Source organism: Olea europaea, unplaced genomic scaffold, assembly GCF_002742605.1.
Source record: "Olea europaea var. sylvestris unplaced genomic scaffold, O_europaea_v1 scaffold349, whole genome shotgun sequence".
Taxonomy (NCBI): domain Eukaryota; kingdom Viridiplantae; phylum Streptophyta; class Magnoliopsida; order Lamiales; family Oleaceae; genus Olea; species Olea europaea.
In genome coordinates, this window is record NW_019254008.1 from 103,095 (window position 1) to 121,210 (window position 18,116).

The 18,116-nt window shown below is 33.0% G+C and overlaps 2 protein-coding genes and 1 pseudogene across 4 annotated transcripts; all 3 read left to right on the forward strand.

Moving 5' to 3' along the window:
- The first annotated feature begins 759 nt into the window (after positions 1-759).
- LOC111386261 (protein ZINC INDUCED FACILITATOR-LIKE 1-like) lies at positions 760-11,720 on the forward strand. Of its 3 annotated transcripts, none has more exons than XM_023010721.1 (17): positions 760-1,084; positions 2,223-2,263; positions 3,567-3,627; positions 3,711-3,813; positions 3,941-4,043; positions 5,134-5,187; positions 5,282-5,344; positions 6,486-6,535; positions 6,635-6,710; positions 6,951-7,157; positions 7,619-7,706; positions 8,417-8,502; positions 8,584-8,706; positions 9,737-9,781; positions 9,982-10,070; positions 10,586-10,629; positions 11,238-11,720. In XM_023010721.1, exons 1-17 carry the CDS (start codon positions 919-921, stop codon positions 11,333-11,335), a joined length of 1,497 nt encoding a protein of 498 aa, XP_022866489.1. In that variant the 5' UTR covers positions 760-918; the 3' UTR covers positions 11,336-11,720. The 3 variants fall into 3 exon arrangements, with proteins under 3 accessions (XP_022866489.1, XP_022866491.1, XP_022866492.1); XM_023010723.1 differs by having other exon boundaries at positions 762-1,084; positions 8,599-8,706; XM_023010724.1 differs by lacking the exon at positions 760-1,084 and adding an exon at positions 1,904-2,067.
- A 2,332-nt stretch (positions 11,721-14,052) lies between these two features.
- Positions 14,053-15,469, forward strand: LOC111386276. The gene is made up of 2 exons (XM_023010740.1): positions 14,053-14,492; positions 15,159-15,469. Exons 1-2 carry the CDS (start codon positions 14,102-14,104, stop codon positions 15,272-15,274), a joined length of 507 nt encoding a protein of 168 aa, XP_022866508.1. The 5' UTR covers positions 14,053-14,101; the 3' UTR covers positions 15,275-15,469.
- Positions 15,470-16,453: 984 nt separating this feature from the next.
- On the forward strand, positions 16,454-17,773 carry LOC111386293 (annotated as a pseudogene).
- The last annotated feature ends 343 nt before the right edge of the window (positions 17,774-18,116 follow it).

Below are 18,116 nucleotides of genomic sequence, written 5' to 3' on the forward strand. Positions count from 1 at the left end.
ACATAACTTAAATGACTCTGGAACTTGCTTTAATCAATTGAAAAAAAAAAAAAAGAATTTAAGGATTGTCACCTAATTTAGTCAATGCTCAGTAGTTATTAAAATCAGATATTTAGTAGATTTTAATAAAAATTGATGAAATATATGACTAAAAAATTGTAGATTTTATAAAGTGCGTGGTTAAAATTAGTTATTGATTTTAATTCAGATTAAAATTTAGTATGTACCAAATATGGGGCTTAATTCAAATGAGAGTCAACCAACTATGAACGTGTGTTAACGGAACAACCTACGTAATCTGGCGGATTATTCTGGTCAATTCATCATAATCATGTTCAAAATCTGTACCACAATAAGAAAATCCAAAGATAACGACTAAGCTACTTGTTTATACTTTAATAATAATAAATTATCAATTTCGAATAATTATCATAACAAGTAATTTATTATAAATTCAAATAAAAATTATTATTAGTATCCATAAGCTACTTGTGCATACTTTAATAAATAATTATCAATTTCAAATAATTATTATAATAAGTAATTTATTATAAATTCAAATAAAATTTTTTATTATTATATTATTTTTTACAACTTATCTACTTACCCCACACTTTCTACATAATAGAGATTAGAAAAAATTAACTGTATTTTAAATTAATAAGTAGTAAAGTATTATGTGACATTATGTAATCCACCTACATGAGTTGTGAAAGTGACGAATAGAGCACGACTTATTTACGGGCCAATTTTTGTAGACGGTCTTCATTTGGAACGGGGATATTGAGAAATTGTGAAGAGGCATAAATAAATAAGAGAACCAGCTGGAAAATCATTCACAATTAATACGCCGGTTCGCGAGAAAATTCTCGGCGAAAGAGTACATCGACTTTTCGAGGGAAAAATCTGCAGAAAAAAATGGTGGACTCCGCGGTACCATTACTGAATAGAGAAGATGAAGAAGGAGGAAAAATAAGGTATCATGAGAAATGCCCAGGCTGTGATGTTGAAAAATTTAAACACTCCAGCAACGGTATTCCTCTCAAACATTTCTTCTTCATCTGGATTGTCACTCTCTGTGCAGGTGAAAATCTCCTTTCACAACTCCAATCACACACACATACAGCGCAAAAGATTTGATAAATGTTATTTTTGCGTTTAATTAATTTTTTCTTTTCAATTTTGTTCTGCCTTTATTGATTTTCTTTGTTTGTGAAGATGAGATGCTACGTGTAATCGCGTGGGATCCAAATACTGTAGTTTATGCTGTTGTTCGGCCTGCAGTTGTGTTTGCATTGCTTAAAACTTCTACTTACAAAAGTAATTGACACTTTCAAAATAATTAGGTACAGGGCTTGACGTTAAGCTGAGACTTATTTTCTATTAAAAGTTAATTTTCCACTTAAAAGAAAAAATTACCCAGTGGTCATTTTTATTTATTCATAATTTAAACCATTATAAATTCTTCCGAGACGGCATTCAAACGAACTCTCTTCCAAGCTCAACCAAACATTCTTTTTATTAGTATCTGCACTATGTCTGCTTTATGGGTTCTGAACAAGAAGATTGATAAGTTAGAATAATTCGGTTGAAAGTGGGACAGAAGCTTCCCCATTACGTTCATTAGGAATGTCTAGTTAATCAACTTTATTTATGAGTAAAGTAAATTTTAGTTTAAATATATATTGTCTACGTTTACAAGTTACCTTTTCTAAATTAAAAAGGCTATTAATAGTGAAATATTAAAAGTTTTAGAATATATTATGAAAATTTAAAATAATAAATAAATCAATTAAGAGTTATTAAGTTAAATTTTTTTATTCTTGACTAAATTATAGTTTAGTTACTTTGCTAGAATATGGTATTCAGGAGTTTATAATATCCCTTTCGTTTTATTCTTAAAATCTTTATAATGTCCTTTCAGGCCATTTTATATTTATAATTACTCTTAAGTAACAATTTGCGGAACATGAAACTATTTATAAGTACAGTTCATCCTAGCTTCCATAACCCTTTCATTGTGTTGAAATAGGTGTTCTTTCTGCAAATCAGTTTGTCTAGAAATAGGTGACTGCATCCCTTACATCTGCTGTCCTGTTTTGGAAAATGAACTTTCTAAAGTGTTGTTTTAGTCTAATTTCTCATGCTTATTTTCTTGTATGTAATTTCTATATGTATTAATTGCATTCTTATTGATCATTTCTTTTGGTGCAATTTGACAGCTTTGCCAATATCGTCTCTCTTTCCTTTCCTATACTTTATGGTACACATTTCTCTACTGAACTTGAACTCATTATTGACTATCATATCTGTCATCAATTTTAAATAACAAAAATTAAAATATACATGTGGCTTTGCTGTTTCTTTTCTGAATTTGTCTCTTTGAAAAATATGCACCTGATATGATAGATCGCACAAGTGCTGCTGTATGGCTAGGCATCATTTTTTCTGTGGAAAAATGATGAATTTGGAGCAAGTAGAAATAACTTTGTTCAGAGATATCAACAGTGCCTTCCTATAATTGGACCAGAAAATAAAGAAGTGCTCAAAGCTAAATGTTGATTCTAAAAGTGAGTTAATCACTTAACCTGAAAAGTCTGCAGTAAAAGCTAATTGTTGGTGAACTCAATGGAGTCAGTTAAGGCGATCCGGCTAATCCTAATGACGCTTAATTGGGTGGATTTTTAAATTAGATCGCAGCTTTGAAATACAATGGTATTTCCGGTAGCGGTCCAAGGGGTTCGTTTACCTTTGGACATGCTTCCATTGCTTTGCTGTTATTCAGACACATTTGGCATGGTGCTAAACCTTGTTCAGTGAATTTTTGGTATTGACCAAGATTTCATGCACACAACTAAAATTAAAAAATCTGAAGGGTCATTTTGTTTGAAACCCCCATAATGGCATGCGTTCTCTTCCACGCCACACTTTGAAATGCGCTATTCATGAAGAACTAAATGTGCCTTCATATCTTCTTAACCAGATATGTCTGGTTAGAGAAGCATGATTTACGATATTTCCTTATCTTCGCAACAAAAAGGCAACAACCACAGAGTGTTTCTCTTGTGCTTCTGTTGAATAATTTGGTTTGGGGGGGGGGGGGGGGGGGGGGGGGGGGGGGGGGGGGAGGAGGCTCCTAAAGACGACCCCAAGCACAAGTAAGCTTCATCGTGAAGCAAGATTCTACATATTAAGGGACTCAAAAGGTCTTTCCCTTCCATCTGTTGACAGTATAGAGAGGAAGGCAAAAGCTTCTGGTTGCAAAAATGCTGTGTAGACCTAAAGACATAGACTTTTAATAGTTAGAGATCAAATTGTCTGAGAAGTGGGCAGTAAAAATTAAATTATGGTTTCTTGCTCTGTTCACAAGTATATTTTTGGAATCTTAATTTATAACACCAATTGAATTTTACTGGTCCTCCTGTGCAAGAGCTTTGCTCTATCTGTGGTAGATCTGCTTCATATTTTCAATATGTGAAAGCCTTTAATGTTGTTACTTATCACCTTATATTTTAGTATCAATCATACGAGTTATGGTAGCATTTCTCATGTTTTTCCTACTGCAGATTAGGGACTTTCATATTGCAAAAAGGGAGGAAGATATTAGTTATTATGCTGGATATGTGGGTAAGTTTTTTTTCACCGTTTCGCCCTAAAATTGACAGTATTGGTGGAGTTGTTATTCACCACTTGTCTGACATTTATGGTAGGATCTTCATTCATGCTTGGAAGAGCTTTAACTTCTCTTCTATGGGGAATAGTGGCCGATAAATATGGTCGGAAACCCGTAATAATAATTGGTACACTTACAGTGTAAGAAATACTGAACCATGTTTTCATACCGCAAGTAATTTATTTGTGGAAACTGGAGTTGGTTATATTGATTTATTTTTTCAAATTCATTATTTCTTATGTCTCTTCCATTTGGTAATAATTTCAGGTTTATATTCAATACACTTTTTGGTCTTAGTGTGAACTTTTGGATGGCAATTACTACAAGATTCCTTCTAGGAAGTTTATGTGGAATTCTTGGTCCTATGAGGGTATGTCTATTGATTTCACATTTTAAAACTTTTTTGTAATGTTTCATTGAAAATTAAAAGGAGTTTTGTATCAAAATTGTTTAAATGAGAGACTTTTACCTACTGTCAAAGTGGAGAGGGTTATTGAATAATTAATGGCATCTATGGATACTAGGTTATTAATGGAAGACTACAGATGTTATTTCCTTCCAAAAGTTCCCCACAACTGATTGACCGAACGATCAAGATGACCAAATTAATCGAAGACTACAGATGTTATTTCCTTCCAAAAATTCCCCACAACTTAGTAAAAACTCTCAGCATATTGTTTCCTCCACTGCTATGGATTTCATGCTTTGCAGTTTGCTGTATAAATAAACGCAAAAGTGACAAAAAATTTTACTGTCACAAGATAGAAAAATAGGATCTGGATGGAGTTGAAGTTCCTTTAACAGATGCTTTAATTTCGATAACTCGTTGCTTGTGCCATGGCTTTGGACTCGGATTCCTCCAGTGGTATCCTGGAGTCTGCATCTAGGGTTTTCCTATTTGCATACGGTCATTACCCATATTTTTTATACCAATCTTTCTTGCTTTTTGCCTTTTGTGAATCTATATATTGATGTACCTTTCCATAGCTAAGGTGATAGATGGTCCAGAAATTGGCTAATTGTCAAATATCTTTGAGTTTCCTACTGCTGCATTGTTCGTCATAGTTGACTTATTTGTTTTCTTTATTAACAAAGGATGTTAGATTTGGTTTCATCAGTTGTTAAGGTTGGAGGATCGACTCAACTGGGTTTCTTTTCCTCATTTACTTTTTGTAATTGCTATCCATATTGTCTGGTTGAGCTTGTGTTACACAAGGAATTGTTATCTTAAATTTTTCTTGTTTGGTTGAGTTTACAGCGTTACATATGCATCTATATCTGAAGGCATAAATTTCTGCCTGCACTCTGTCCCTGCAGTGCTTTTTAGCTGGCTCTTCACCTTATAGTATTCCTGTGTTAATATTACCTGTGTGCACGAGCATGTGCATGTGCATTATGCATATGGGCTTATCATAATTATATAACCAGCACTGTATAGTTCTAAACTTCCAAGTATTCAGGCTTATGCTTCTGAAATCTGCCGTAAAGAACACCAAGCTTTGGGGATGTCAGTTGTAAGGCATTCAATCCTTCTATCCCCTTCTGAATGAATCCTGCCAGATTTGTTTTGAAGCATTAGTGGAGTGCTCATCGTTTGATTTGTTGTAGATAAGCACATCCTGGGGCGTAGGCTTGGTCATTGGTCCAGCTGTGGGAGGTTTTCTTGCACAGGTATTGCCTATTCTCTGCTGCTCGAACAGCATTGAGGATAATTTCTTTCCCCGTTAGAGAGTTCTTTATGCTATAAAATGAGATTGTTGATTACAGTGGTTGGATAACATGGAAGATACTGAAGGCAAAATTGAATAAGGAATCTATCCCTTATCTTATAGATTAAGTTTCAGATTGTGTTAGGCCATGCAAAGGTCTGGAGTTCTAGTGTTGTTGTCACCCATTTATGAAAACTGTGTGCATTCAAGGCCTTCAATGACAAAATTATTCTGGTTTTTACGTTAGAGGAATGTAGTAACCAAATTCATATAAATAAATCAGTCATTTCTTGAACAACTTAAGCTTTTAGTTAAGGTGGGTTAATAGAAGATTTGGAAAAATATATGAACTGGTATATAGATGCTATAGCATCTGTATCTCCTGAGTTTGCTGTCTTTCGGAAAATTCATTTCCTAACTTGTTCACCGGTCCTTTTATGCTACCATGTTGCAGATGGTGATTTATAATTACGTCCTAGTCCCCACAAATCATAGGTTACGAAACTCAAGGATCAGACAGTGAGGTTAAGCATAAATGTGTAAATAGGTTGATCAGAAAAGAATAAAGCATCTCAGATTCAGCTATAACAAGTCAAAATAGAATGGACAACCCTTTTAGTGCTAGTTCTGAAATTTTTCCATGCTAAAGCGTAAAAGTAGAAGATAACAGACAAGCTGCTAAATATATCGTGCACAAACACAATTTGTGAGAGTGAGGACTGGGGCTTGGTCTTTAGATGCTATTTTACAGGTCTGTATGACAGATGGAGGCACCTATTTTGATAACTTTTGGTTGTCAATTCATATAAGAATTAGAGTCGTGTTTTTCCTGAATAATTTGGTCTTCTTATTAGGGATGGGTTATCTGCCCCTGTGGTGAGATTACTTAAACTGATACCTTGCTAGTTCTTACCGCTGGTTTTTTCATTTAATCACCCTGTGTGGCATTAATTACATGGACAAAAAGAACTTTAGTAATATTCAGATGTGGGAGCTAAAGCAATCCAAGTTCTTTATTTCCCACGTTTTCATTTAATTTCTTCATCATCTTTATTCAATGGAAAAAAGCTCATCCATCAATCTTCTAACTTGTATAATCTTAGCCTGCAGAGAAGTATCCCCGCATCTTTTCTAAGGGATCTCTTTTTGGGAGGTAAGCCACACTGTAGTGCATATTTGTTCATTTCTTTCGGTCTCTGTTTATTTGTTGCAAACTCATTTTAGTGTTTCTGATGGTAAAAATAAATTGCAGGTTTCCATACCTTTTACCCTGTCTTGCGATATCAGTCCTTGCTTTGGTTGCGACAGTTATCTCTTGCTGGCTTCCAGTATGCTTCTCTTCCTTATTCTCCCCATTTCTTGCATGCACATGGTCCAAATTTTATCCCTCTTTTGCATTTGCATTATCATGGCCAAAGATGCGGACATGACAGAAATAGCTTAAATAAAGTCATCAAGCTTTTTAAGACTAGAATGCGAACTCATATAAAGTTTTTGCCTCACTGAGTGTTCATGTAATAACACCTGAAATGATTTTGTTGTCTTTCTCAAACAATGAATAACTGTAGGAAACTCTGCACATCCATAGCACGGGACAAGACGATACCAAAGCTGCTTTAGATGGAAGAGTTTATGACCCCAACGAGTCAGAAGAAATAAATGTTTTGGATTCCAGGCTTCTATCTTCCAAGTGGAGCCTCCTAAAGAATTGGCCCTTAATGTCTTCTATCATTGTATATTGCATTTTCCAAATGCATGATATGGCCTACAGTGAGGTAATTTGTTATTATGTTTTTCCGGTCTGTCTGTATAGAATATTAATTTGAATTAGTAGTTTGCTACTTGTAATGGTCAATTTTATTGTAGAGCCGCATGCAATGATTTGTTAGCTACAATATTATGAATCCTTTTGCTTCACAAGATTTTCTTCAATTTTCGATTGTGTTAATCTGCAATTTTAAGCACAAGAACTGATGAATTCATCTTGTTTGAAGTTGGTACATCTACACATCCAGCATGCTATAGGACTCCCTTTGCCGAAATCCATGCTAATAAACTTACAATTTCCATTTTCCTTCAAAAAATTATTTTTACATAGATTTTGCAATTTAATCTTCTGCCTAACACAAAAAATGCATACACTAGTAGTCAGCAAAGGTTCTCTTGGTACAAGTTTTATCCTTAGCAGCTTTGATTTACTATCATATTTTCTTAGGCATCCTTTTCTTTTGGTTAGATATTCTCGTTATGGGCCGTTAGTCCACGAAGGTATGCCGGATTGAACTACACAACTGCAGATGTAGGTGAAGTACTTTCGATTACAGGTATGTAGTTCATATTTTTCAAAAAATATGTTCATTCCTAGTTGCTAAGGATCTTCCAGTAGATGAATAAACCAAACACAGTGGCAAAGAAGGATTCACATTGTTGACCTTTATTTTTTTTTGGCTTAGTAACACTGACTCTCAAGAACGCATGACACATCTCAAAAGTTCTCGAAAACTCTTGAACACGTCAAAAACTTGTTTGTCCATTTGTATACCAACAGGGTGAATACTTATATTATATATGCTGTGTGATTGTGTATTGGATACTGTTGGACACCCTATACTCATATTTGTGTGCTAACTTTCTCACTTCATGAACGAAATTTTCATATTAATCATATGAATTCTATATCTACGAACAGAGGGATTACATAGGCAAAATCATGTAAATGTTTTGTTGCAAGGTATTCAAAGACTGAATAGCTTTTATTTTTGTGAGTAAAACAAGTTTACCAGCTATCATAAGATTGCATTGAATTTATATCAAACTAGCAATGATAAATTGATAATTGCTGTTTGCACATTCTAGATCAATTATTCAATATATTGATCAAGATAACCTGAGACGTCTTCTTTTAGATATTCTCTTTATACGAGCAAATGCAGATATGTTTTATCATATCAGTGCTTGGCTCTATCATATTTTTGGCCGAAATTCATTATTTGCTGTGTTTAATGAATTTTTTATCCTTTCCTTGATCAATCAGGGTTCAGTATGTTACTCTTTCAGCTATTTCTTTATCCATGGGCAGAGAGGATTTTTGGTCCCATCACGGTTTCTCGTATTGGAGCTGTATGCCTCTCAATAAAACTCTGATATTTTCTATTTTATTTCATTTGTTCTTCTTAGTTTATTGGTCATTTGTCGTTACAGATGGTTCTTTTGCAGGTTTTAACCATACCGTTGCTATCGAGTTATCCATTTATAGCACGGTTATGCGGTTCAATTCTCTCTTTGGTGCTCAATTGTGCTTCCATGTTGAAGAATGTGCTCTCTGTGAGTTCACATCGTTCAGTGATAAGTTCATTTATTTATAACTTAAGCTACTTATCTGAGTTTCACACGTGTTTGTACCTTATTAGCCGCTACTGACATAGCAACTTAAGGATGTTCCTTTTATTGAACGAACTATCTATCGTGACTAAATTGTATTTTATCTAAAATTTTAAATGCTATGGTAACTGACTTGTTCACATGGCATTTGTGTCTTGGGAGACACAAGAGGTGTAAATATGGGCCAGGTTGCCAGGGTCCGGGCGGCCCGGCATGCAGAAGCCTGACTCGACTATACCCTTGAGCTGTATGCCCTGCTGTGCCACTACACCTCTAGGGAGCCAGTTAGACATTATATGCGTGACTCTTATTGGTGTCAAATAATGGTAATGACGGTTAAATCAGCAGCGGCACGCACTAAGATTGCTAACTTAGAAAATTGACTCAGAAGAATTTCTATGCTTATAAATGATAATTCTAACTGCAACTACTAGCATCAGAAAAGTGAAAATGACACTACAGTTTGAACAAATATTAGTGCATATAGTTAGTGGCAGTAGGTGACGAATCAGGATTTGTTTGTGAGATATGATGATAATATGGTGCTAATAGGATTTGGGTAATACATGGAGACTTTTCAGAAAAAGAAAATCCTTCGAGCCATTCCAGTACTTGCTTGATTACGAGTGTTGTACATCTTCATTTAATGTTTTGTCAATACAGTATATGTTGATATACTAGATGTCGTAACATTTGAAACTGGAACAATTTTAAGTATTTCATGTAATATGTGGACTATTTAGGCTTATTTCTTTTCTGCTTGACTTGTTAAACTCTGCTAAATGCCAAAGTTCTTTTGTATGAGTTTTTAATGAACGAAGATGATTGAAAGAAAATTATCAATTTGATCAAAGTTGTGAACCAAACGCAAGGGACAATTCTTAACAAACAAACGAAAGAAGGAAAAACTCAGTAAAGATTTATTGCATGGATTTCTATTGTTTTCTACTAATTAATTCATTAAAATAATCAGATATCCATCACAACGGGCTTTCTAGTTATGCAAAATAGAGCTGTGGTAAGGTTCTTCCTCTTTTCCTCCTCCTCCTCCCCTCTCTCTCTCTCTCTCGTATTTTTTTATTTTGTCATTAAGGTTCTTCTTCTTCTTCTTCTTCTCTCTCTCTCTTTTGTTTTTTATTATTTTATTATTTTTTCCTCATTTGAAATTATTGAACTAACCATTTTTTTGGATTGACAAACTTTTGAATTCAATTTCAGTCCCAAGAACAAAGAGGAGCTGCAAATGGCATATCCATGACTGCTATGTCTCTTTCTAAATCGATTGGTCCGGCAGCTGGTGGTGCCTTGTGAGTTTCTTTCTTTTCTCCTCTTCTCTTTAGTTAATTCTAAGTCATAAAATGATGTTTTAAATACCAGTTTATTCTGTCTTGACTCTATTTGGGATTGCTGTTGGTATGTCATGAATTAAGGAAAGGAACAGGTTCTTTCCATCATCTATTTTTGCTTTGCCATAGATTCCATATTATCTCTGTCCTCCATAGTAACTCACTTCTCTATTTATCAGTTCTTTTCTCCTTCTCCTCCTCCTCCAATTTTCGCTTCTTGGTCCTGCTTTACTTTGCATCATTTCCATTGTGGCTCTATAGTTTATGCCATCCATGTCAAATTTGATGCAGAATTTAAGCATGTAATGTAATGATCAGTGCTAACGCTTAGAAATGTGCTCATTTTTGCCAATTTGTGTGACTCATTACTATGTATCTGAAAATGTGTGTATATACATAAATACACACATATGTGCTCTTTTACCTCTATTTAGTTGATTTTCTCTTCAATAATTGATGTTCCTCAACATTTGCAGACTCTCTTGGGCACAACGCCGTCAGAATTCAATTTTCTTACCAGGTATGGACCGTATGGTGACTCTATCCACACTTCTCATTTTAATCTAAAGCTACTTTTAGTTGAATGGCAGAATTACGGGATGCTCCTCCATAGGTTTTTTTTACCTGTTAATTTTGGACGTAAAATGATTTTTCCCCTTCTTCCTTTACATCTATTCATTTTCTTTTCTGAAAGTTAAAACAATGATAATAAATGATCTTACTGAGCTTAGTGAATAATTTGCACAAATACAAAGCAATTGTAACACTACATTATAAATTTATATTATCTTGTACTGAGACGGCTCGAGTATACCTCCATGAGTTGAGGTAGCCCTGATTGAGGATAAACTATGGGACAAAGGACTTAATTGGTAGAGACGTGCTGTGTTTCCATCCAGATAGGCTCTATTCATACGAATGTTGTGGTTTCACTAAAACTAACACACCGTTTCGTAGTTTCTAAGAATCTAGTTACTTTATTAGATGTACCTATGAATCTAATGGAACGGCGAAAAATGATTCAGGTAGTTAACCCATATTTATTGGCGAACCGACTTTATTTTGTTGTCTAAGATCCTTCATTTTTGTATTGTTGGTTTTAACAACAAATACCTTGTTATACTGCAGGTGTTCATATGGTTTTCTTCATTTTGAACATAGTCGAATTCATTGGCCTGATTATGACCTTCAAACCTTTCCTGGCGCTTCCCGAAGACAAGTTATAGTGTTCAGGAGTTGATCCTGAAGGTCGAGGAAGGACGAAGATGAAATTTCTTTTAATAAATCTCAATTTTCCTGAAATTGGTAGAAAAGATATTTCCTTTGGTTAAAGTAGGATTCAAATGTAGAAATTATATGTTGCAAGCATTGTTAAACGATCTCATCTAAAGCTTTAGCGGGTAGGAGGAAGACTCATCCAAGAGTTTAAGCTGGTATGGGAAGAGATTTGTGTCATATCTTCAATATTATTTGTGAATATGTACTATTCATTTCTCTTAGATGTGAAACATTTTATAGAGAAAGAATAATGCTATGTAATACAAGTGGGGCTAGACCACCTATGTGTACATTTATTTACAATAAATAAGATTTGGAGTAAATGACTTTTAATTAATCAGAGTTAAAATAAGTAGGCGATTGTTTTGAAGAAAGTAAAACTTGAGGTAACTTGGCTTGTTGATTCCCTTCCAGCTCTCTTTATTTCAAAATTACTTCAAAATGAGAGGAAATTAAGACAAAATTCATTCATGGCAAGTGTACTTCCACTCTAGTGTTGATGAGGTAACTCTAATTCAATTTTGTTCAATCAGCTGTGTTTTAATTTAACTATTACTATCGTGCGATGACTTTCATCTATTTTGTTGCGATAACATCGTACTCCATTGATAGAATTGGACGATGTTACTTTAATTGAAACTAAATTAAAGTACAATTGCCTGTTGAGACAATATTTAATTATAATTACTGATTAAAAAAACCTTTAGCTTAACTACTTACTTGACATTAGGGTGAAAAATAGACAAACCCTTCTAGTACATAATAATAATAATAATAATAATAATAATAATAATAAAATAATAATAATAATACGCCTCCATCCGCTCTAACCCTATCAACTTTAATTATATACCTTAATCCTATCTACAAGTAATAATGGAGCAACGAATGCACCCTTGGGGGGGGTGTATTCAATTGAAACTTTTTAAAACTTTGATGAACTTTTTTTAAGTGATGATTTCTGTGAATTTCGTGGATCTTTTATAGATTTTATATGGAATTAGTAAAAGTCTTTCGTAAATTTCTTGGACTTTTATTTTAAAATTTTTATAGGCTTTTGCAGAATTCGATAGATTTCTAAAGATTTTCATTTGAAATAGAATTCACGTGAATTTAGTACAATGGTTTGAAATTTTCATATACAAGGTGTTGCTTCTCACAATTTCCTTCTCATATAATAAAAATGAAAATTTAAAAGAATAAAAATTTAAAAGCTTAATTAAATAAATAATTAACAGAAGTATACATATATATGATAAACAATATATTTAATATTCAATATTATTAATATAATATACTTTTAAAAATAAATAAAAATCAATATATTTAAATTTAATTATAATTTTTTCATATAAAATTTTATAATTTAATAAAAAATAAATATTTTCACCAAAAAAATGAATTAAAAAAGAAAAAAAATTACAAGAATCCAATTTAATTTCTTTTATAGAAAATAGAGATAAAAAAAAGAGAGAGAAAGATAAATAAAAATAAATATAATCAATAGAAAAAAATAAATTTTAATCATACATCTAATGTTCGTAGAAGGAAAAATGAAATAAATATTGGAAAAAAAATCATCATCATTATTATTATTATTATTATTATTTATTTATTTATTTATTTTTTTGGTGAAAGTCTTCTAAAATCTTGTGATTAATGAGAACAAATTTTGAGCTTTTATATAAGTATTTTCTGATTAAAAGTTAGTACTCCAAAAACTTTTATAAAAGTCTCTAGATGTCATTAAAATTTGAATACCCCAAACTTATATAGACTTCTAAAAATTTTTAATTGAATACACCGTAATTTTTAGAGAATTTTTAAAAGTTTATAAAATTTTCAATTGAATACACTATGACTTTTAGAGATTTCGTAAAAACTTATAAAAGTCCGAATTGAATATATCAATACTTTTAGAGAGTTTCAAAAAGTTTACATTGAATTTTTAAAATTTTTTAAATCCCAAAAGGTCATTAAATGTCTTAATTGAATACGCCGCCTTTAGTTTATTGTTTTCAAAGTTTTCAAATATAAATATTTCCATAACCTATAAAACTTTGAAGCATGAGTAGAGTAAATTGTAAACAATACAAAATTGCTCGTTCATGTTATTTTATAGAAGCATTTGGGGTCATAAAGAGTAGTTAAGCAATTAAGAAATTTTATTTTTTTAATAAAGTACAAGAAATTATAATTTGAAAGAAATATAACTTATTCTTTTGTGAATTGGTGCATATTAAGAAAATCCCTCGAGTATATTTTGCAAGTTAGAAAATGATTTTTAACTACACGTACTCCAATTAGTGCATAATTGTGATTATCGGCGTTTAAACCTTCTACCAACTCGTCAATGTATTGGTTATTACTCGTGTCATTAAGAAGCTATTTTGTACGTATGAAGTTGATTAATGATATTAGACACTGAAAAATTAACTCAGAAACAACTTTTGCTTTAGGCTGGAGGTGGTCGTTCCAGTCAGTTCTGCCTTTCGGCTGGTCCAATGCAGGTCGACCAGGTCACCGGGCCTTGCATTTTTATTTATTTCCTTCTTTCTTTCAAAAAAAGAGAAAGAAAAGATGGCCGGAATGGGCTAGGCCCATCATAGCTTGCCATTGGGCCCAATAGAAATTGGGCCAAAAAGAACCATCTGCAAATACTGACAATCTCCAGCAAAAAATTGCAGAGAGGGAAAAGTAGTAGATTAGAAAAAATGGCGAATCCAAGGAGAATTTCATATTCCAATTCCAGTCAACTCCCAATTTCTGAACCCATTAACCAATTCCAATCCCAAACCCCACAAACTGCAGCAAACCTTTTAAATTCATTGAAATTCTTCCTCAAAAAGCCTCACGCAGTTCCATTTCTACTATCTTTTTTACTTTTTCTTACATGGGTTTCCCTCAGATTCCAACGCTATTCTTCCAACCCTTCATTTCACCAATCGGCGTATGATAGCAATGGGGTGGCTTTACATGGCGGTTATGATAAATATTCTGACGCTAATATAGTGAAATTTCCTTCGTTTTCTCCAATTGTAATGAAGGATAAACGCGGATGGTTGATCAATCCAGTTTCACTTGCCTTGGATGCTGCCATTACAGGTTCTATTTTATTTTTCTGCCAAAAATAAAATATTTGTAATCCAATATAATTTGTTCATGAAAGTTTCCAAGAAGGAGAGAAGAAAAGAAAATGCTAAAAAGTAAAAATGTTAATATTTGAGCAAGGTGCAAGTTTTATTGCTTAATGCAAAACTGTGAATCTGCTTTAGATTTTAGGTGGGAAAAGGTTGTGAGTTTATTTATTTTTCCTTCTAAGTTGTCATGGCAGATCGTTTATTTTTTTCCCATGCCAATAAATGTATACCTGTTTATGCCAAGGTCGGTATTGCTATAATTGATATTAGAGAAAGGAAAGGAAAGCGATGATAAAATGGTTAATGTACTAGCAAGCTATGTCGCGAAAACATAAAGTTTAGTAATCTGAGACTCTACTTTCTTGGTTTATGGTACAACAATAGGTACTTGGCACATGATATACGAGGGGCATAACAGTTACATAATTTACTTTACCTTGATAAAAGATTTGCATATTGTTATATTTTTTGCAAATGAGTCTTGCATACTTTTAATTACTGGTTGAATGATGAAAATGAAAGGAGAATTTCATTTGGATGAATCAAGAAACAATTTTAAAATCCATAGATAGATCCTTTAACTCTTAATCGTATATTATGGTTTAAATGTAACTATAAATCTGATTTCCAGGAATTGTTCAGATGAATAACTTGGAAACTCTCTTCGTGGGGATATATGGAGAAAGAAAAAGAAACAGTGCATGCTTATACATTTTATGTAATGATAAGGTGATATGTAGTCTGTGAACTTTTGAAACCTTAGAACAATTATATTTACATGCTATAGAAATTAAAATATATTATTAGGCCATAGATTCGAGAGTATGGTGTACTTAAAATCTGAAAATCATCTGTCTTATGAATCTAATATAGCCCCTCCACTCCTAGCATACAACATAAGAACCTGTCACAGGAATCATGGAATATACTAGTGCATCGTATTTGCTGCTGCGCATGCACACATAGCCCCCATTTTCTGAAAATGAAAATGGGTGAAATAGTATTTTTTTTTTTTAGAAAAATGAGTGGTTGAAAAAGAAGGAAATTTTTTCGATTTACGTATAATATTATTTTATGGAAGATTGTGTGGTTGAAAATAAGAGAAAGAAAAATAAAACGTAATGTAATTGAATTTAATGAGGGCCAAATGGTACCACTTACAAATTGGTTTACAAACACATGATATGGTACGATATGATTGGATTAAAATTGCTTCAACTTAAAAAAAAAAGAAACTTTCTCATTTCCTTTTGATACCTCATCAATTTGTAAAACTTTCAGTAATTCCTTGTGTACAACGTTAATCATTTCGAAATTTGCATGCAGGAATAGAAATTATAAATAAATTTACTCGTATGTTATTAATTTATTAGATAATTTTTTATTGGTTAAAGTTGAAAACAAGTTTTTCCTTCTAAAAGTAAGGAAAGAGTTACTGAAAAAAGTCCCAACTTTTTTACTTCTGTGTAAGAGTTAAGCAAACATTTCGAAATTTAGAAGTTACTTTTAAGTAGTTTTACTTCATTTTAGGTTTAATTAATATTCAGCCCGTGATGAAAATTGAATTTGGAGCCAATCCACATCTGTTAACAAATGCTCCCAACTCCTATCAATTCTATGTCCAATTCCTACTGCTAAGTAGGCAGGCAAGGAGAGACTTTCTTCTTCTAACTAAAAAAGCATAGGAAAATGGATTCTTCCAGAATTCCTTCAAAGATGCTTTTTTGGTCAGCGGTATGTTTCATATGTTGTAGTTGAGTAGTCGACACCATGTGTATGGAAGGAGAAAGAAGTTAAAATTTATCCATTCAAGTTCTATAAACATCTTGTTTATCAAGATAGACAAGTGCATCACCAAATGAGACTATATCTTGAAAGCAAAGACAAACTTCAACAACTAAGAAAATTCATAGCTTAGTGCAAATATATTCTCCTCAATTTATTTTAGGGAGAAAGAACCCTACTGTGTGTATATAAAATTATAAATAAATTGATATACATTATGCCTATATATCACACAGGATCACTTGTTCATAAAGAAAGGCTTTTCCAACCGGTTAATGCGGAAAGGAAAGAAATTAGCAGTTCTAGTGGGATGCGATTATCCAAATGGTTTGGATTTGACAGATGAAGATGGAAGTTCAGGGATGCCTACCGGTGCCAACATCATGAAGGCATTAAATTAAATGGCGGATTAGGCAGAGTCCAGTGAGATACTATTCTTCCACTATTCGGGCCATGGAACATTGATAAATACATGAAATTTGCCGAAAAAAGAGGAAGCCATTGTTCTGTGTGATTTCAAATTTATAACTAGTAAGTTCTGCATTGTTTTCTGATCAAGAAACTGTAAATAGTTGAGCCTGAACACGACACCACCTCTAGCCCATAAAAAAGTCGAGAACATATTTGTTGGGCAGTAATATTATTTTACACCTAACTATTTTCCACAAAATGAATGTGTTTGGTGGTAGTTATTATCTATTGTTGACCATTATCATAAAATTAGTCCGAGGACAACCTCAAACAAACTTTTAACATTTTTTTTGTTAATATTTCTACTACTGTACAATCTGTAAAAAATAAAAAAATGACATCAGAGTTGACTTGTTAAGAGTTCATGTTATAGGTGTGGGCTTCATGCATCTAGTAAATCACTTGCCAAAAGAATAAGTTTCAGTATCCTATCTGATCATTCTTGTCACAGCAGTGGCTTGATTGACAAAGAAAAAGAGCAAATCAGGGAAATGTTCCTCTTGTGCACGAGCTTAAATTCACACCATTTCAATCAGTACTCCAACATCTCTCATCCTGAACCAACACAAACACACCAGATATTGCCACGTACCTGCTGGAGATTTTTCGACCTGTTTCTAGTCTTATGTTTCGACTGCCTCAACCAGACCCTAGACCCTAACCTCAAGTCCGAATTTAGCACCAAGCCATTAAAGCCAGATGAAGGAAATTTACTTAGTGGGTGTAACGGATGAAATTTCTGAAGATGTGCAAATAATGGAAATGAAGGAAAAGCTTGAAGGAAAATTCAGAGCCTTTGAGCAATAAACAACTCGTGACAATGGCTAGGAAGATTAAAAATCCAGGGTTTTAAGCAAAATACTTGTCTATACTGCAGTGATTATAATGCTGATGCAGTTTTTTAATGCCAAGCTGAGGATTGATACACAAAGAAAAATATGTTGATGCGTTTGGTACGCTAAACTGGAAAGTGATGAACAGAGTAACTGACAAGATTTAGAGTACGTTTTTCTTTAATTCTGTCGAATTTTATGTATTTATAGGCACCAAATATGTTGTATAAAATTGATTTTCTTAATGTTTATTATAATAACAAAGTAAAGTATTTATATGTAAATTATATTCTCAATGTAAAATCACTGTTGTTTTCTTCTTGTCCGGTGCAAATTTGAGAGTTTCTGTACAAGAGTTTGCCACATAAATTAGCCGCCAATCATTTCAAGCCCCGGTGAAAGAATCAATGCAGCTGAAATAAAATTTAATATTTTGGCTAAAGCAATCCCTCCATGATATCGGTTTTCAGTGAGGAAGACTTCTACTAGCACATAAATTT